Source organism: Enhydra lutris, unplaced genomic scaffold (genome assembly GCF_002288905.1).
Source record: "Enhydra lutris kenyoni isolate GAN:26980312 unplaced genomic scaffold, ASM228890v2 scaffoldscaffold46, whole genome shotgun sequence".
Lineage (NCBI taxonomy): Eukaryota > Metazoa > Chordata > Mammalia > Carnivora > Mustelidae > Enhydra > Enhydra lutris.
In genome coordinates, this window is record NW_019154130.1 from 97,546 (window position 1) to 117,235 (window position 19,690).

General features: G+C 58.2%; 1 protein-coding gene across 2 annotated transcripts in view; it reads right to left on the reverse strand.

Moving 5' to 3' along the window:
* The window catches only part of LOC111156409 (adhesion G protein-coupled receptor D1), a 123,497-nt gene that overhangs the window by 38,589 nt on the left and 65,218 nt on the right, over positions 1-19,690 (reverse strand). For both annotated transcript variants that reach the window (XM_022517285.1, XM_022517284.1), the window contains one exon: positions 5,303-5,376. In XM_022517285.1, coding sequence (XP_022372993.1) covers positions 5,303-5,376 — 74 coding nt within the window. The remainder of the gene's footprint in view (positions 1-5,302; positions 5,377-19,690) is intronic.

Genomic DNA, 19,690 nt, shown 5'->3' on the forward strand with positions numbered 1-19,690 from the left:
GGGGAAAGCTTTTGTGAAGATGAGCACATTCAAGGGCAGTGCTTTCTCTCTGTGGACGCAGCCCATGAGGGATGTGGCCATCCCGGGAGGGTGCCGGTGTCCCGTGGGGGAGCACGCACTGGTGGCACTCATTTCCACCCCCGAGGCGGGAGTGTCCCTGCGACGACGACGAGGTGTGACTGCGTTCTGTTTGAGGCCTGGCTGCTGTGGAAGCTGAGGGGGAAGCAGGGAAGGGACAGTCAGCCACACTGACTGCCGTACTCCATGCAGCTCCTCTGTCTGTCTCCCCAATGCAGACACCACACTTCCTTCCACTGGAGGCCAACCTGAACCCAGCGGGCGCTGGACCACGGGGCCTGGTCACGGGGATGAACGACGCATCTCTCCGTACACACAAAGCAATTAGGAATTAAAATCCAGGAAGGTCACATTCTTCCCAGATGGAACCACAAAGGTGTGATGACACACACATTCGCCAGGGCTGATGAGCCCAAGGTGGCACCGCCTCCCGTGGGGTAAGGACCCACTTCCCTGGGGCGAGCCTGTCCATGAAGGATCTGCCACGTGAGCCAGGCCAGGCAACACTGAAGAACGTAAGACATGCACGACCCTGTGACCTAGAAGTCAGCGTCCGAGCAGAAGCTGCTCGCTCGCACACGAGACTAAAGTGTGGGATAAACATGTTCAAATCTGACACAGCAGCTGAGGCCATGTGGGCTGAGTACAGCACTGAGTGTGGTGGGATGGGACGAGAAGCACGGATCTGAACAAGACCACGGATTTTTGTTGAACGTAATTATAACTCACACTGAAGTTATTGAAAAAGCACCTCAAGCCGTCCGTGCTGCGGCCTCCAGAAGGGCGTGGAGAGGGGTCAGGAAGGGAAGACGGTCCATGGGACACTTGCTCGTACTTTCTAGAAGATTAATGCGCCAGTGTATTCCCTGTACCACTTCCTAAAGTCTAAAGTGAGCCAGCATTCTCAGTGTAGTGAGAACATCTTTGAGAAAATAAAGAACGTTTTCTGAGACAAACAGAAACCACAGCAAACTTGCGCTGAGGTTCAAGGAATATGCTGGACGGAAATTTCAATCTACAGACAGAGCAGCGGGAAATGGAAAACGTGCACCTGTTGTCTTATTTTCAGTGTCTCTAACAGGCAACTGATTGAAGCAAAAATTCTAGCAAGGCATCGTGTGCTTCCGGCGCCTGCATGGTCCAGGGAGCGACCAGAGCGGGACAGGGCCCGACGCTGCTGTGATGTCGCAGACCGCGTGAGCAGTGGTGTCCTAGCACTGGAGGCAGATGCAAGGAACCAGAGACACATATACAGGGAGCCCTGGGACAGCCGCTACAGAAGATCACAGGGCAGCTTAGAGGTCAGTCGCGGCGATAAAGCAGTGTTGTGACATATGTCCTGATTCCAAGTGACGTAAGAAAAGAGAACACAGGAGACAAGGAAGAGATGAGGAAATTTGAAAACAGGCAGTAAGACGGCAGGTTTCCGTCCAAACACATCTGTAAGCACATTAAGTGCCAATTGTCAAAACCCACCGGTCAAGAACAGAAATTCTCCAAAGGGATCAAAAAGCAAGATTCCACCACACGTAACCTAAAAGAGACTCACTTTAAGCACAGAGGTGATAAATAAAGAGGTTGAAATGTAAGGTGGGGACAGACACAGCACCCAAGCACGGAGTAAGGGAGCCAGAAGGGCTGTTGTCAAAGGTAGGCCAGGTGGGACTCAGAACAACCAATATTCCCCCCAGCAGAAGGACACAGAGCAGTAAGGGTCAGTTTCCAAGAACACGGAATGATCCTAACTAGAAAGGCTACTAAAAACACACCCAAACCTGGAGAAATCTCAATGGAGAAACAGTTCCCTCACGACACGGAGACGTCGCCATCCTCTCCCGTGAACCAGTGGGACCAGCGGGCCAAAAAGTCATAAAGTCAGAGAAAGCCTGATGAGCACTATCAACGTGACCTTGCTGGATGTATCAGACCCCGCCAGGAGCGACAGTCTTGGAGGAAGCAGGGCGTTCACCAGGACTGAACACAAGCTGGATCATCACACAGGATCTTAGAAACTTAAAAGGACTGGATTTTTTAAAAAATTGAATGTTTTCCCTCCTGTCTTCTTGTCAACAGAAATCGATCACCAATCAGGAGCGGAGAGATCTCTGGAAAATCCCCGAGCAGTCAGGCTAAATGATGCATTTCAAAGCAGCACACGGCTTGAAGAGGAAGCTATGAAAAAGGCTAGAGAACATTTCATGAAAATGAGGGCCCCTAGCTGACACTGCGGGACTCAGCCCAGTCAGCATCTGCAGGAGACACGCAGCCCGAAATGCCTGCATCAGAAACCATCGGGGGGGCGCCTGGGTGGTTCAGTGGGTTAAAGCCTCTGCCTTCGGCTCAGGTCATGATCTCAGGGTCCTGGGATCGAGCCCCGCATTGGGCTCTCTGCTCAGTGGGGAACCTGCTTCCTCCTCTCTCTCTACATGCCTCTCTGCCTACTTGCGATATCTGTCTGTCAAATAAATAAATAAAGTCTTTAAAAAAAAAAAAAAGAAATTGTCGGGGGGTCGCCTGGGTGGCTCAGTGGGTTAAAGCCTCTGCCTTCAGCTCAGGTCATGATCTCAGGGTTCTGGGATCGAGCCCCACATCAGGCTCTCTGCTCAGCAGGGAGCCCGCTTCCCCCCACACCCCGCCTGCCTCTCTGCCTACTTGTGATCTGTCTATCAAATAAATAAATAAATAAAATCTTAAAAAAAAAAAGAAAGAAAAGAAAGAAACCGTCAGGGCCTCTGCCACCGCGGCCCGCACCCTCAGCAAACAGCGCCTCTGATAAGCGGATGGGAGTAACTGAGGGACAGAGAGACTAAACCAAGCACTCGAGAACAGAAATGCAGGGGAGAAAAACCAACAAAGCCAGAAGCCGTCTCTTTGAGAAAGACAGTGAGGCTGACAAACGTCCAGTACGAGGGACCGCGGAGGGAGAGAGGGACGCAGCTGGCAGACACCCAACATGGAAGGGGCATGCACACAGGCCCCCAACAGGACCGTGGGCGCAGGGCCACCACTGTGCTCGCGCTTTAACCACACTGCGGACAAATTCTCTGAAACCTCAACTGTCCAAACTCACAAAGAAGTAGATGGCCTGAGTAGTTCTGTGCTAACCAAAGACATTCCGTGGTGGCCAGAGGCTGGCCAATGACAAAAACAGGCTCAGGTGGCCTCACTGGTGAGTCCGAACGAACGCATGGGGAAGAAACAGCCGCGTTCTGCAGAAACCGTCCGACCCACACCTTTCACAAGGGGACGGCTGCCCTGGTACAGAAACCAAAGATGTGACAAGACAAGAAAACTGCAGACCAGCGTTCTCCGTGAACACAGATGTGGCGGTCACCGCCTGCAGCGAGTGACGCTCAGATCACCTCGAGCAAGTGGGCTCTCGGGGACTGCAGAGCTGGTGCACACTCAGCCACTCTCGCTGCCACCCAGATGCATCCCCAGACCAGAGGGGGCTCCGCAGAACGCCACCCGGCAGTGAACCGTAGCAGGGAGCCGTTAGCACAGGCGACAACGCAGGGGTGTCACGCTCAAAGATGGAAGTCAGACACAACACATACGGTGGCTCCGTCCACGCAGCACGCTTGCAGACGTGGAACCGTGTGGGTGGAAGACACGTCTGTGGCCACAAGAGCTGGAGTCCGAGGAGTGGTGGGGAGTGGGCCCGGGGATCTGGTGGGGTCGGGCACTGGCCTGCATCCTGACTGTGGGGCTGACACCGCTGGGCTCGTCTGTCCAAACCGCTAGAGCCACGGGACCAGTGTGCCTATCTCCGATGGGCGCTACCTGCTAATAAAGAAGTCCCTGGGGACGGGGACAGACGCGTCCTCATGCTGCACGCTGGGTGGTGGTAGCCCTGGGGACTGGGGGCAGAGAACAGGAGGGGACAGAGCGTTCTTTGACATCATCTGTGATGTTTTTGTTGTTTTATTCTTGAAAATATAAACACGCTGATCATGATAAATTTGCGGCAACGGGTAAGTGGTTTTCGGAGTATTCTCTGTACTTCTGTTCTGAAGATGTCTTCAAAAATAAGCGCCAGCAGTGTATTCTGTTGCTACCAAATTCTGTCTGCCCCGCTCTATCCATAAAATATTTCCTGCGATCAATGCCCCCAAATTAGGATGACCATTTCTAGACTGACGTGTCTCTTCATTTTCATAATTTGCAAAGATATGACGGGCTGCAGCAGCTGAGCTCGGCCACGGCAAAACCACTACAATGAGAGAGCTGGCCATGCGTTCCGTAGGCAGTGAGATGTGTGCACTTAAGGGCACAGCCAGAGGAAGGCGCTCCCCAGACCAGAAAGAAGTGGGATTTGCGGGGCACTCGGGGGGGCTGGGCTGCACTTCCTGGCTGTGCGTGGAGCAGAGATGGGGATCAAGCGCACGGCTGCACCAGCTCAGCACCTCAGTCTGATCTCCTGGTCGCTGAGAGTGGAGACGGAGGGGTCTTCTCTGACCCGCAGAGCCGCTGAGAAGAGCCCTGACCCCCAGCCCCGTCTGCTCCTGATTCTCTCTCATGCTCTCCTATGGCAGCTCCGTGGCCCCAGGCAGGAGGGGGATGGAGGTTCTGCTTTCTATCCCTGCTCTGACCATGGGAGCCATTCATGGGGGACTCCGCTCAAAGCAGATCACCATTAGAACTCCATCAGGAGAAGGCCCCCTGATAACGGGTGGGGTGCCTGTGGAGATGAGCAGGAATGGGTGTCTAGCACAGAGGGGGACAGTGGATTCCAAATTCCTCGTGGAGGTGCTGAGAAGGACGCCCTGGTCTGTGCCCGTGCTCCCAGAGCTTCAGCGGGGCTGCCGCCAGTGCACCCCAGGGCGGCCACTGGCCATCAGGGCCGTGAAATCCTGAGAGGCCCGCGGGCCCACCAGGAAAGAGCGGCTCAGCCAGCCCCTCCCGGCTACCTCCCCAGTGCGACACCCAACCCCCAGCACAACCAGGGCCCAGCTCACCGGGCTTTTGGCGGACCAGGCGAGTGTTCGGAGGCGTGCCCCCAGCTTTAGAGGCTGAGTTCTGCCAGGTGCTAACACGGCCTTCAGAGAGAACGTGACCCAGCACCCCCTCCAGCCCTCGCCTGGGTCCCAGGATTTGCTGGGCGCTAGGGACAATGCAACCGCGTTGTCTCCAGGGGGGTGACCGGATTGTAACCCAACCAGGCACCGCGCACCCACTGCCCCTGCCCCCCCCCATCCCGGCCCGGGGCCGCCGCGGGCAGTACCTGAAGTCCAGGAAGGCGCAGTACAGGAAGACCCGGTTGCTGCTGTTGGTGGCCTTGCTGCGCTGATGGTGGGACTGAAACGAAAGGGCGGAAATGCTTCGTGAGGCCGCCGGAGAAGCCAGGCTCCCAACACTGAGCTCAACATCCCACCCGCAGCCCCTGGGACCTCGGGGTGGTGTCTCAAGAGGCCACGGACTCCATCTCAGCCCTGTCGTGGTCCGAGGGCCATGGCATCCAGCCCACCTCACAGTCCCCTCTCCTTCACCCACTCCAGCCCGGAAGCCAGGGCTTCTGTCTCAGGGCCTTTGCACTTGCTGTGTCCTCCCTTAAGAATGCCCTTCTCCCAAGACAACACGTGCCCCCCCCCATTTACTGTGGGTCTATGCTACATGTTAGTCCCAGTGGGACCATCCTGCCCACTCAAACAACACCAGCCCGAGCAGCCCACCCCTTCCTCTTGTCTATTCTCTTTCCAGCCTTGCTTACCAGGCAAGAGGACATGCATTCACATATTCGTTCGCTTGCTCTCTTCCCCCCTGGGAAGCATGCACAATGAGCCCTTGTCCGTCCTGGGCACTGCTATGTCGCTAGTGCCTGGCCAGAGAAGGCACACAGCAGGTGCTCACTACAGGCTGGTTGAGTGAGAGGACAAAGGAACGACCAAGCGACCAGATCAACCCATGACCTTGTTCCTAGGACTCTTGTTCTCCCCAAAGAGAGAAAACTCCAGGCCCTGGACTTCTCCAGGATGCCAGCTAAGGCCCGTGGCCACAGCTGCTCTGCCCGAAGCAAGTCACAGGGGGTCCGCCAGGGGCTACAGCAGGAAGCTCGGGAAGCCGGGGCTGCTCCTGGACACACCGTGTCCCACAGACGCACAGTCACGAAGTCAGGACCTCTTCCGTGGCTGCCCACCATTCCCACCGTCTCATCTGCTCCTAAGACCCCACCCCAGCTCCACGGTGGGGCTGCATGGGCCACCGTGGGAGTCAGCCTTCTGCAGGACAGGGGAGCAACAGGACGGCTCCCGCCACCTCAGCTCCAGACGTACCAGCTTCTCTTTCCCGGCATACATGCCAGCAGCAGCCCCTGCGCCCACCACAAACTCCGTCCTCTGCTTCACGCTAGGACCATGGCTGGTAGTCCCTGAGTGCACAACACAGTGACATCAATGCCGTGTCTTCCTGATATCTTGGCAAAACACAGAGCACATGGAAGTACTCGCTGCATGAGTCACAGTGGAAATGCCACCTTACGGGCTGGCAGGCACAGTCCCTGATTTCCGAGGGCATGTGCGAGGACGTCCGCCAGCAGCACGGCCCACTGCGCGAGGCCGCAGGAGAAGGTACGTCAGAAACCAACAGGCCGTCCTCTCTCTGTGCACATGCCGCACCAGGGCGCAGGGACTGGTGCTCAGGGAGACAGGTTCAGCTGAGCCTCAAACCCTAAAAGAAGCTGGAGGGACCACACAGCACAACCCCAGACTCGAGAGATCCATGGAAGCCTCTTTGCATCCTTACTCCATTCCCAGACTCTGTCCAAGGAGCCTGACACAGGACGCCACAGAGTGTGGTTCTCCAAGTGCCGCAGCCAGGAGCCTGGCATGGCCTATCCTTTTGCCCCTCCAAGGGCAGAAACCAGGGCTGGGGGCAGGGACAGCAGCTTAGGTTTTCACAAGCCCTTGAATTTGAGAGCCACCTGCCCCTCCCCATCCCATGTCCCAGCCACTGTAAGCATCACGCTCAGACACGGAGACTCCTCCTGCAGCTGCTTGGGGACACAGGAACCACGACACACACAGGAACCATGACACACAAACCCACCAAATCCAAAGTACAGATAAGGACCAGGTGCTCGCCCCCACCTGGAATCGCCTGGGTGCCCTTGGCCCAAGTGGCCCTGGGCCTGCCCCCAGGACATCAGGGGTCACTGTGCATGGACAGGCATACCTGTGTGTTCCCATGCGACAGAAAGGCAGGTGGACACCAGCCAGGACAGGAGGGAGCCTGAAGCCGGGCTCATGGAGGACCGAGGCCCGGAGGAAGGAGTGATGCCCACCCCCACTGATCGCAGTGTGTAGCCGGCTTGCCCCCTCTTCTGGCCACTGAGGCCTCTCCCGGGCCCCCTCTGACTCCAGATCCACATCCATGGGGATTTGAAAATCAGCCCTGAATGCAGGGAGCCCAGCACATGTGTGGTCGGAAGGGCGGAGGTGCACGCGGCGCTCCCGGGGTCTGGAACCAAGGTCACAGCCCGAGTCGGGAACCTCCTGGCCTGGCAGCCGGGGCTCCTCCCGACGCGGAAACAGCAGACCGCCTCCTCATGTCTGGATGCGCAATCCAACTGGAACAGAGGCCCTCAGCACGTCTCCAAGAAAGGAGGCCTAGAATGTTCCCAGGAGCTTGAGCTGTGAACATACGGGAGTGGCGCAGCTAGGAAGAGGAGGTGAGTCATCCAGTCGCGGCCCGATTTCCCGGAGCAATGTGGGAGGCGTTGACGCCCAGCGGCCTTGCAAGCACAGGGACCAGGAAATGGGGCGCAGGGCAAAGCCGTCATCTGACCCCTCCTGTGCCGACCCTGGGGCCCAAGCGGTCGACAGAGAGAGGGTCTTCAGCAGAGAGCTTTTCCTGCTTCCAGCCTCCTGAGTGCCCCAGACACACCTCCCTTAGGTGTCACGGCCCTGGAGCACCTCCTGCGGGGTCGCACACTTCTTCAGACAACCCAAGCGCTGGGGAGACGTCAGTGGGACTAACCAAGTATTTACTGTCTGCTGTTCGTAATCGAGGTAAAGAAAGCCATCTGCTTCTCAGGAGAGGAGAAAAATCCATCAGATAACAACCTGTAAATGTTCCTTGCTTGGAAATCTGTTTGCTTTTCATCCAGGTATACGGTTTTTCCTACAAACACGGGGGGGAGAACTTGCCTGTCCCTACCCCCATGCAAACCCACAGAAGGCTCTATGAGTCTCAATTCTGACCCTCAGCAGAGCACTGGAAGGACTCAGGGGCCCCACACCCGGTGCAGGAGGCAGGGGCTCCGGGACGTGGGCCTGCCCTCCTTGCCCCAACCCAGCTCATCTCACCACAGGCCAGGGGCCAGGGCTCCAAACGGCCGAGATGTCCCACCGTGGAGGAAAGCAAGAAAAACGGAAGTCATGTTGGGAGACTGATGAGGAACCCCTTCAATCAGTCTCCAAATCCCGGTGTGTGCGAACGTGTCTTATCTTGGTGAGCACAGCAGGCGGACAGATCCCCTCCGGACAGATGCTCACACGGGCCCTGGCAGCTGGGGCGGGGCCCCACGGAGGAGACAACGGAGGAATCACCTCCAGAAAGAGGGTGGAGGACAAAAGGTCAGACGGGGGAAGTTTGTGACTCAACGGAGCAGGGGCTCACTGTCCCATGCAGGGCCCAGCAAAAGTGGGCAGCATGGGGAAACTGAGGACACACCCGCGTGCTTCACTCACCCTTCACCCCAGGCTGCGTGGGGACCACAGGCGCCCTTGTTCAACGTGTCAGTCGGGTCATCTGAGGACACCCCGAAGGCCCTGACCCAGGCCCTCCCCCCGCCTCCCCTGTCCAAATGCTGCCTGAACGCCCTCCTACCCGGACCTTCCAGTCCCATGAGGCCCTTTGAGCTGGACGTGCTGGACTCTGGTCTGTCCTGTCGAGGGACACGTCCTGACCATTCGATGCAGGCGCCGTGAGATGCCAGCATGAGCTCGTTTTTATCTTCAGGTGACAGCCTAACCCCCCAACCCGCCTCTTCCGTGCACCTGCAGCTGAGCACAGCAGGAGGTCAGCATGTGCCAGGGCCATCTGGGACCAGGGTCAGAGATGCCACGGAGCCCTGGGGACCAGGAGCCCGGGGAACACGGGGCCCGCACATCTCTGAAAACGAGCTTGCCCGTCCTTCCTCTGTCCCTGCGGGATTCTGGGACCCTCAGGAGAGAGCGGCATTCCCCAACAGTGTCCTTCCCACATCCTCTGTCCTGAGGACTTGGGACCCTCCCCTGGCAGCTCCCGGGTCCGCACCGCGGGAGAGGACACCGCTGGGACGCCACACGGGGGCTGCCATCAGAACCGCCGGCGGCAGCATGCAACCGAGAACATTTTCAAGTCCTCCCCGGGCCCAGGTGTCCCCAAGTCCTGAAGCTCTCGGTGGACAAGGCACCAACAGAGCTGGACGGGACCCCGCGTGCAGCACAGAGCAAACCCGAGGAGCCGGAAGGAGGCGGGGATGTGGGCGAGAGGGCGGCTGTGAGCTCGCTCTTGTCCACGTGGGACTTGGGGGCGTTTCATCCCCATTTCACGTGAACGAGAGGCAGAGATTCTTGCTTTTTAGAAAAGAAACTGTGCTTGTGTTGAGTGGCGTGGAGTCACAGACGCGGTGCGTGTTTGTTGCTGCTCCCAGCACCCAGCACTGCCACACACATTCGGTCCCAGTTCCGCAGATGGGGTCGAGGCTCCTTCCCGGCCCGGAGTGCCAGCATTTCCCTCCTCCAGCCCTGGCCCCTCTGGTTAACCACAGGCACACCAGGGGTCCCCAGAAGCCCCTACAGGGAAGGGCAGCCCCCAGACCCCGGTCTCAGCCCTCTCCGCCCTCCCCCTTCTAGTCCAAGACACGAGGCTGGCAAACGCATCCCGACAGGTCAGAATTCAGACAGATTCACACAAGGTGCAACATCTTTCCTCTGGGAAACTCGGGATTCTCAGTTTGATTTCCTCCCGTTAGAAAACATGCTCCTTAAAGAACCAGGTTCAGTGCTTAAGAAAGTGCCTTCTGTGCACTCAGAAGCCCGAGATACCACGGGGCTGACAGGGAGGCAGCAGCCGGACGGCCAGAGCAGGGAACCCAGGAAGACCCCACACGGGGGTGGGAACACGTGTGCGGCGGAGCGGAGCGGCTCTGGGAAGGAAGCACACTTGTCCCCACACGCGGCACCAGGCCAAGTGGGCGCCCACGCGCGAGGGCAGAAACTCACACACACCTCACCTGAACCCCATGCCTCAGACAGAATCGACCGGAGACGGGCCCCTCGTTAAGCGTTAAACAGAAAGTACAGGACTTTACAAGAGAACACAGGAGAAACTCTGCAGACCCGGAGCCCACTGGAGAACACTTGGCTAAGACGCCAGAAACAATCCATGAAACTTCAAGAAAGAGTGCACTGGACTTCCTAAAAACGAAAACCTCCAGCTCTGCGAAACACTGTGTGAGCAGGACACGAAGACAAGCTACGGACGAGGTGCGCACACTTACGAAGCACACGTCTGACCCGGGAGTGACGTCTAGAACGGATTCCCACAACTCAACTCTAAAACACAACACAGAGAACCCAGTCAGAAGACGGACCAGGGACAGGAGGAGACATCTCCCTGGAGAGGACACGCGGCGAGCAAACGAGCCCCGGGACACACGCCAATGCTGCTGGCCATCGGGGAATCGACCGCAGCAAGAACAAGGGAAATAAAGACAGGGACAGTACCAGACGCAGATGACACAGACACCGTGGTGCTCACACCTCGCTGGTGGAAAGGCCAGTGGGACAGGCCCTCCAGAAAACAGTCTGGAACTTTAAAAAAATTATTAAGGATCCTTACTTACCCTGTGACCCTACAGATACGCTCCCGGGTGTTCATCCCGGAGAAATGCCAGCGGTTTCCCCAGAAACCCTCCATGGCTGCTCACAGCAGCTTTCCTTGCGTGAGCCAACACCTGGGGACGACCCACACCTCCCATGAGGGGTGAGTGGTTGGGGACCCTGGGGCCCCCGGTGTGGGGGCTACTGCCCGGCCTCGAAAACCCATCAACCTGACACAGCTACAACCAGGACGGGCCTCAGGCGCGCGAGTGACAAAAGCCAGGCTTGAGAGACGACACGCGGTGCGACTGTCTTCATGCCTTTCTCAGAAGGACGGATTAGGAGATGGAACCGGACGGCTGGTGAGGGGAGGGCCCGTGCAACAAGAGTCGGTGTTGGGGCAACACCAGTGGGCAGCCCGGGCTCTGTGGCAGTCCTGGGAGTCCACACCTGACTCACACCAACAGGCTACACTCGCGCAACGGTTCTGCAGCCGCACGCCAAGTTCTAGCGTCCCTAACAGTGGGGGAGACTGCGTGTGCGGCACACGGACTGCCTTCTGCGCCTTTGCAGCTTCCTGTGGCTCTATCCCTGTCCCGAAATGAAGGGCTTTAAAAGGGTTAAACCCGCATGGGATCAACTCTAACAGAGCCATGTGTTCCAGCCGAAGGCACACAGGGAAGGGACCGGCCACTGAGCGGGGCTTCGGCGTTCAGGCCCCACTTGGCGGAGGCTGCGCCGGCTCGTGCCATCCTTCCACCGGCTGGCGCAGGGGCCCCAGTCAGCAGACGGTGCTCTTGTCAATGGAGACAATGTGACCCTCCCCGGCTCCCCAGGACCTCCTATCTCTAGTCTGTGGCCCACATAGAGTGCCCCACGCCCCATAGTCGGTCCACCCAGGACCCCGCTCCTTCCCGGGGCTTCCTTCCACCTCCGGGGGCCCCGAGGGCTCTGCACACACCCACGTTTGCATCCTGAGGCGAGTTCTTTGTTCTCACCATGAAGCCCAGCGTCCCCTGTGTGGTCCGGGCCAGAAACAAGGGAAGCCCTTATTCCTCACTCTGCGGAGGGCCCAGCCGCAGCCCCCCACCCCCGGTGTCAGCGTCCACCCTCCACCCACATCAAAGCGATCAGGGTTTGCTCCTAGCCTTCTTACTGTGATATTTTTCTTCCCAGACGCCTCTTGCTCATGGAATATTTGTGTTATAAATTGTTTCTCCCTGGACACCTGGTTTGAATCTTTCAAAAATGTTCTGCAAACTTAATTTTAATGTCATCTGTACTGTGATATGAGAAAGAAAAGAATCAGCGCTTCAGCCACGGCTTCAGCCATGGTCGGCTGGCCTCTTGGGGTGGGGCTCCGCATTGCCTCTGGTCCCTGCACCGTGGGGCCTGCACCCCAGAACCGCTACGCGAGCTCGGTCTCTGCACAGGTGGAAGGAGCACCCAGCTGTCCTGAAATCAATCCCCTTGTTGGTTCTGGTTTCCCGTGCCTCATGTCTGAGTGTTTTCCGACAGCCAGGAAGTCTTCCTGAGGTTTGGCCTCTCACATATGTCTGAAACAAAGGACTGGCGATGGAAACAGATCAGTGCTGCTCCCACGCCTACCAGCCCTCCTCAACTGGGAGGAAAATGTATTGTTTTCATTACACAACATACAGAGCAGAAATTGCAATGTAAAGCTTTAGCTGTCGGATTTGCAGACACTCAGGAAGCTGCGATTATAGGTGCGCCCCAGGGGGCCATGCTGGGGAGCGCCATACTTTCACTGCTCTGCAGGTGACGGTGTGAGCTTGAAAGATTATAAAACTCAGATCTATTTTACAACCTGGTCCTGTGGCTGCTAATGATAATGGGCTGCGTTTGGTATCTTGAACTCCCCTATAAACCACATTAAAAATGATGCTGTTTGCTCTGAAAGGTGCATGGCCTTACTCAGAGGGGGGAGGAAGGCAGAACCCAATGCATGCCTTCTAGAACCATCAAGGACACAGGTGCTCAGGGAACCCTCCCTCCTTGGGCTCTGTCAACCCATTTCCCCATTTGCTTCTCTATTTTACACGCTTATAAGTAAAACAGCCTAATCCAAAGTTTCCTAAGCTTTAAACACATGCACCGGGAAAAAACCCTTTTTTAATAAGCAAGATACTGTCCTCCCTTTAAGTTATCTTTCCACGTGTTAAGACAGCACTTTTCACAAAGGTGGAATCCTGACTCTCAACCAGGTAAACAGGTGTTAAAGGAATTACTGGACTCACTAGTGAGCAAGGCTGCGGCTTCCAAAGCATCACACCCGAATGAGCCATCGGGAATGTGGAAGGAAACAAGGAGACAGGACACCGGTGAACTGATCAACATCCCCAGGGAAGTGACCGATCGGCTGACCACGTACGCTGGGCAGCGAGACCTCAGTGCACAGAACAGAGGCTCCAAACGCCCACTGCGGAGCCAGCAGGTGGTAACCCAGAAGGCGGGAGGTCTCCTGACCGAGGCGGACAGAACACAGTTTGTCTGTCCAAGAGCCGCAGGTCCTGAATTCGAGCACAGCCCCGGGAACTTCAGAAATGAATGCCTGTCCTTCTCGGGGCACAAAAAGCGGGCCAGAGCCTTTCCAAACCAGTGTGTGAACTTCTGGGGAGAAGCTTTTATCGAACGACACAAACCTTCCTGATCTGGCAGGGCGTGCTGGCAGCCGTGAGCAGCCGTGAACACAGAAGCATTTGGAGAAAAAACAAAGAACACGTTTATAACACATGGGGCATCAGTACGAGGAAGAAGAGGCAGCCGTGAGCCCACGGAAGGGAAAGGGCGAGGGACAGACAGGCTCGTCTGCGCCTCCCATTCTGCTCGTGGTGGGGCAGGTGTGATCCCACGGGGGGACCTCAGAGGAGGCAGGGACAGCCCCGACTCGGGGAGATGCCTGGAGCACCAGCATGGGCCGGCCCGATCCAGGGGTTGGGGGGCCCAGCTACATGTATACATGAGGACTACCGGCCCTGAGCACAGGTGCAGCAGGCCAGGAGAGCCCCCACGGCTTGGTGCTGCGACCAAGCCTGGCAGCCTCGCTCCATCCCCCAGGCCACTGCAGGTCTGGCTGCTGAGGCTCACAGTCACGTCTCGCGGGGCCCTCACAGGGTCAGAGTCCCCATGGCTCCATCCTGTGCATGACATCACTCCCGCCTTCACGGAGCCGGCCTCGCTGAGCCACCAAGTAAGCATGAGTCCCGGAGCTCTGCCTTCCAGCTGCTCACGACCGCTCACGCTGGGCTGTCTTGCCGTAGTTCCTCCTCTGCCCTTCTGTCCAGAGACAAGCCCTCACTGCTGGGTCTAAGCTAGTCTGTGCGTTTCTCCCCCTGACTAGTCTTGAGACAAGCAGCCCGACCCTGCTGCAGGAGGGAAACGGGCTCGGCAATGTGACGCCACCTCACCCTCACCCCCAGGAGCCCCAGAAGCCGTCCCTTGACTCCCCAGTGACGGTGACGGTGACCGTGAACAAGGGCAAGAACTCTGCCCACGGCCATAGCGCTCCCGCTCCCAACGGAAGGTGTGCTGGCTGCAGTGCACACACTGGGGCCGGGTTCAGGGGCAGACAGGAAGACACAGAGTGGGAATTTGCTGTGACCCATGTTTGGTCGGTGACCCCTGACCTCCCAGAGCCGGTGGCAAGAGCTGGAGCACCTCGGGCCACCGGCCCTGCCCACAACTGGACCCTCAGGCAGCTGTGGCCCTGTTCCGTGGCTTCCTCTATCAGACCCCACCTAGGCCCTGAGCCAGCGGCCAAGGCAGGGACTCGGTGCCCTCAGACGCAGAGAGCGGGCTCCAGGGACAACGCTCAGAGCCAGTTGGTGGCACGGGCAGGAGGCCCCTCAGCTCTGCTCCTGAGGGCCCTTCTCTCCCAAGAGCTTGTCCTTCCTGGTCTGATCAAGGGGGCTGCTGTGTAGGCAGACCCAGACAAGTCGGGAGGAGGAGACCGCCACACAGACCACATAGATTAGGGCGGAGAGGACGGAAGAGGTTGGAGCCGTCCTCTGGCAGGGCTTGAGCCCCTCCTCAGGCAGGAGTCCATCCCCCGTCCAGCCGCAGACAGAAGGATGCCCTCCCTGCCTTTAAATCCACGAGTGCCGGTCAGGAACAGCTGTAATGTGTCCACCACCGCCCTGAAGAGCCTGCGCTCCAGAAAGTATGTCATTGCTAGGATTTCCTAATCATTTACAGGGAGGTCTCCTGATGGAAATGTACTGCTTAAACACAAACACCCAAGTTCTGTTTCAGACAAAGAGCAGAAAATGACACGGTGTGCGCCATTGGCTGCTCCTGGCATCAGTCACAGGAACGAGGGGCTCTTGCTTTTAGGGGCATAGCTGCCTCGCCCTACAGCTCACACAGGTGCCAACGGGTAGGAGCAATGGACCATCGTCATCCTTCCGGCTGAGCCCCAGTGCTCGACGTGGAAGCAGGCTCGGTTTGCCGCTCTGGAAATCTGGGCGGCAAACCGCTAGCTGCGTTCCATGTGAGCAGCTCTGGGACATGCCAGCCACCCAAGGAAAGCAATTCCCAGCTACGTAGGGGGACAGCGTGTCCTCCGAGAACCACATCGGGGAGGCCATGAAGCCTCCTTCAGACACAGGACGAGGCTGTGTTGTGGACCACCGGTGGGCCACCAGCGAAGGCCACCCATCTGGGACATGCGGGGTCCACTACCTCCTGCATGAATGCCGCCCTGTGCAGCAGAGGCTCCAAGCATTTGCCGATAAAGTCTTTGTGCCCAGTTTCATAGGAACCAGACCACAGGGACAGGAGCGAGCCGAAGCAGAGGAGAGACGATTTCCTGACCACCCAGGGTGACATCTGTAAGCCACAGACAAGCGTCCCACTTTTCCAGGCCGTCTGAGTGTCAGTTCAGACCTCCTCCCGCCGCACCTCCCACTGCCCTACTTCCGCCTCTGGGTTGGGGGGCTCTCCATCTCGCCACTAGACCCCAGGAGAGTCAAGGCCATCCCACGCAACGAAACACGTCCCCAGAGCAGGTCCAGGTGCCCTCCCCACAGCCAGCACGGCTGCCCGTCCCTAGGCCTCCACTTAGCACACAGCAAGTGGCTCACGATGACGTCACGTGGCTCAGCTGCGAAAGTACCCAACCCCGTGATGGGTGATCCTGGTGCATGAGACTGTTGTGGGTGACGCACAGATGGACACTTTGCACGAACACAGGACGGTGGCAGCATGAGCATTCCATCCCCAGAATCTGGCCAGAGCTTCTTAGAGAAGAGGGCATCTGGGTTGAAGAGAAGTTTATCAGCGGCAGACAGGCGCTGGGTACGACTGTGCAAGCACCTCAAGAGGCGAACACAGATGGGAGAGGCTGCAGACAGCTCAGGCTGTGCCTGGTGCCGCCAGGCCCACGAGCTTCTCCCTGTCCAGGGCCAGCGGCCGCGCCCAGCACCGTGGCACCCGCTCCACACCCTCAGCCGGCATAGCCCTCATGCTGGCCTGCAAACAGCCCAGCGGGCCCACCGTATGCAGCAGGAAGCTGAGACCAGAGACCTCAAGGCCCAGCCCGGGGCCACACACCTGACCCGTGACGGAGCCAGGACTTGCACACAGGGATGGCACTAGGGCCCGTGCTCTGCCCCATGCAAAGTGCCGGCCACCGTCTGTGCTCACTTGTTAGTCCCCCCGTGCTCGCCCTGCCTCTTCCTTCCCCCCACCCCTGCTCTCCCCTCATTCTGCTTCTTTTCTTGCCAGCAGGTGGAAAAGCGTCGGCCCAGCCCAGCATCAGCAAGGACCCCAAGCTGGTCAGGAAGCCGGCGCCCCCAGCATCTTGGAGCCCAAGGAACCACTCAAGAGGACACTGGGACTCGGGAGGAGAAGGCCGGTCCTCTGGAGGCCTAGGGAGGAGAGGCAGAGGCCCTGCTGCCAGCCCCTACAGGACAGGCTGGGTCAGGCTCCCAGGCCCCAAGCATGGGTTTGTCCCACAGTGTAGAGGAAGGCCACGCCAACATCTAAAAACGATCCCATCCTGCCCAGAAATGAGGTCTGTTTTCTCAGAGAATAAGAGTCTTTTATGTGAACTATAAAAAGTTACTGGATCAACAACCTATTATCATCGTGGAATAAATTACTGATCTGAGCGTCAGCTGGGACGGTGCCTAGTTCAGCCCTCCGCCCTGCAAATCCGAGGAGCGCAGGTCACAGAAACTCCCTCCAGGGCTTGCTTGCCAAGGGCCCCCTCCCGCTCCCAGCTCTTCCCAGAGGCCAAGGGTGTGAACCCAGGCAGGCGGGGCACACCCCTCCACACATCTGGGCCCCAGGCCCACGGAGACACATGGAGGCTCCCCTCCGAGCCCCAAGGACAGTGGCTGATTCCCGTGCTCGGGAAGCCAGTGCGTCTGGCCACCTGCAGGCCAGGCTGAGAAGAAACACTCCCCCTGGGAAGGGGAGCTCAAGGGTGACATGCAGCCCCAGCCACGCACCGTCCACACCCTGCCCACGGTTCCAGAAAGGCTGCTGGCCGCTGTCTCCTGCATCAGCAGCCCCCCTTCTGCAAATAGTGGCCGTAGCCCTGAGCACCCAGGTCGGGGGCAGGACAGAGGCACACGACTGATGGACATCTGTTCTCCCTCATCCAGAGCTAAAGGGCCTGAGCAGAGGCGCGTCAGCAGACACGCCCTTCAGAGGCTCTGGTGGAGGCCCAGCTGCCCCACCCCCGATGTGTGACACAAAGGTGACAAGTGGAGCGCCGTCCTGGGCTTGAGGACAGGGTCCAGATCCTGGAAGGGGCCAGGGCCCTGGGACAAGCCTGGGGAGTATTCGCCTCCAGAGGAGAGCAGCCCCCTGGGGACACCACCGTTCCTCGCTGACAAGGACACTGGTTTGTGTGAAGGCAGACCTCTCCCGTGGATTCGTGGCTTTCACAAAACCCCAAGAGGTACCTTTATGGCACAGCCGCGGCGCCCCAGAGGAGCCAGAGTAGACGGGAAGGCCCCTCCTGCCATCGCTGACTTCTGTCTGGAGAGGATTCCTGTCCCCCGAACAGGCAGGATGACACAGCTCGAGATTCGATAATGAGATGCAATAAAGGTGCCGTTGGCACATCCCACAGCCAGCGGCCAGTGCGCGTCTAGCCCGGACATTCTCTTCAGCAAGGAGGGCCGCGCCCTGACTGCTCCCTCCGGGGGCCTCCTCGTGTCCCTGGCAGCCGGCACTCTGGTTTTCTGTGCTCTGCAAAGACCCTGTGCCCCAGCGATCGGCGGGCATTCCTGGGAAGCGTGCCACCAGCAGGTGTCCCCAGGGGAGGACACCTGGGTCCACAGACCCTTGCATGAAGCACGGGGTGCAGTCACCTCTGCACTTCCACCATCCTGCCTCGTGACAGGACCAGCACACCCAGAAACTAGAAAGTAAGACGTTTGGGTCAAAATCCCAACTTTGAATATTGGTGACTGCTTCGAAACCATTGGAACTGCAGTGCAGGGCATCCTCAGGCTGAACGTGACACAAGGGCCACCACGTTGCAAGGTCAGCTCCAAGAGTGAATGTGACTTCTTAGCTTCACTACAGCGTTCCTCGTGCGTGTTCCCTCCCGCTGCCCCATGAGGCTGGTCCCATGCTGCCGCCACGAGCCCCGTGTCCCAGACAAGTCTCAGAGGGTGCGTGCTTCACCCCACATCTCAGAGTTTGTCCAGGGCTACAGCTGGGGCTTTTCCAGAGCTGTCTGAGCCCAAAACCTGTTGGTTTGCACCCTGTGTCATGGGCCGGCTGCTCACCGAGGACTGCAAGATGATTTTATGTCCACACAAGTAGAGAAATGGGAGAATTTTCTGTTTAATTATCACGTTTGTTTTCGTGTGTATTTAAAAATGTGCACCAAACACGTGGGCTTGAAGATATCACTATTTACCGCTGTCCCCTTCTCTGAAGGACCGTTATCAGTTTAGGAGGAGAAAGAAAAGGAGGAAGGAGGAGGGGAAGTGGGTGGTGATGACGGCCCTCCTCACCGGCTGCCCACGTCCCACTGACCACCGTCCCCAGATCCCCGTCAGATGAGCAACAATTCTGGGAAGCCAGTGTGGCCACAATAGAGCTCCCCGTGGAGGCAGCGGCATGTCCCGGCTCTCGAGCTTGGGTTCCGTGAGGCAGGAAGGTGACCCACGGGGTCCACCACAGGGCCAGGCTCTGGAGACCCGAGGGTCATCCAGCGGCTGGCAGCTCAGATGTGCGTCATTCTGGGCCCCCTTCAGATCCTCCATCTTCCAAGGGAGAAAACGGAAAGAATCCAGGTTTTTATGTGAAATCTCCCAATTACAAACCGTATGCAACAAAGTCATGATGTGAAAGGAACCATCTTTGGGCCCCAGGGCAAAGCCAGCCTTCTGCTAAGCGAGCGCTCCTCCCCATGCCCAGATGCTCCCTGGGGTGGTGTGGAGGGCTCGGCGCATCTGTGTTCACGGGGAGCACGCTTGGGGAAAAGCCACACCAAGCAGCGGGCTGCCAGGGCGGGATGTGCCGAGTGTCCCGGGCTGGGATCCGCTGGGAGCGAGAACACCGCTTTCCTTGTTCCGCTCCGCGAGCGTGGCCTCAGCCCTCGCAGCTCACAACTGCTCAAGATGCCGGCCTGCTTCTAAGGAGACCCTGTGCGCATATGGAGACCCTGTGTGCAGGCCGGTTTGACTTGCTCCTGCCTGGGCTCCAAGAGACAACAAAGCAGATACTTTGCTGTGCCGGCCCCTGGGGGTGGGGGCTCCCCACAGGGCGGCTATGCCACCTCCGAGCTTCCACCTGGCCAACTCTGGACCCCCTGGGGACTC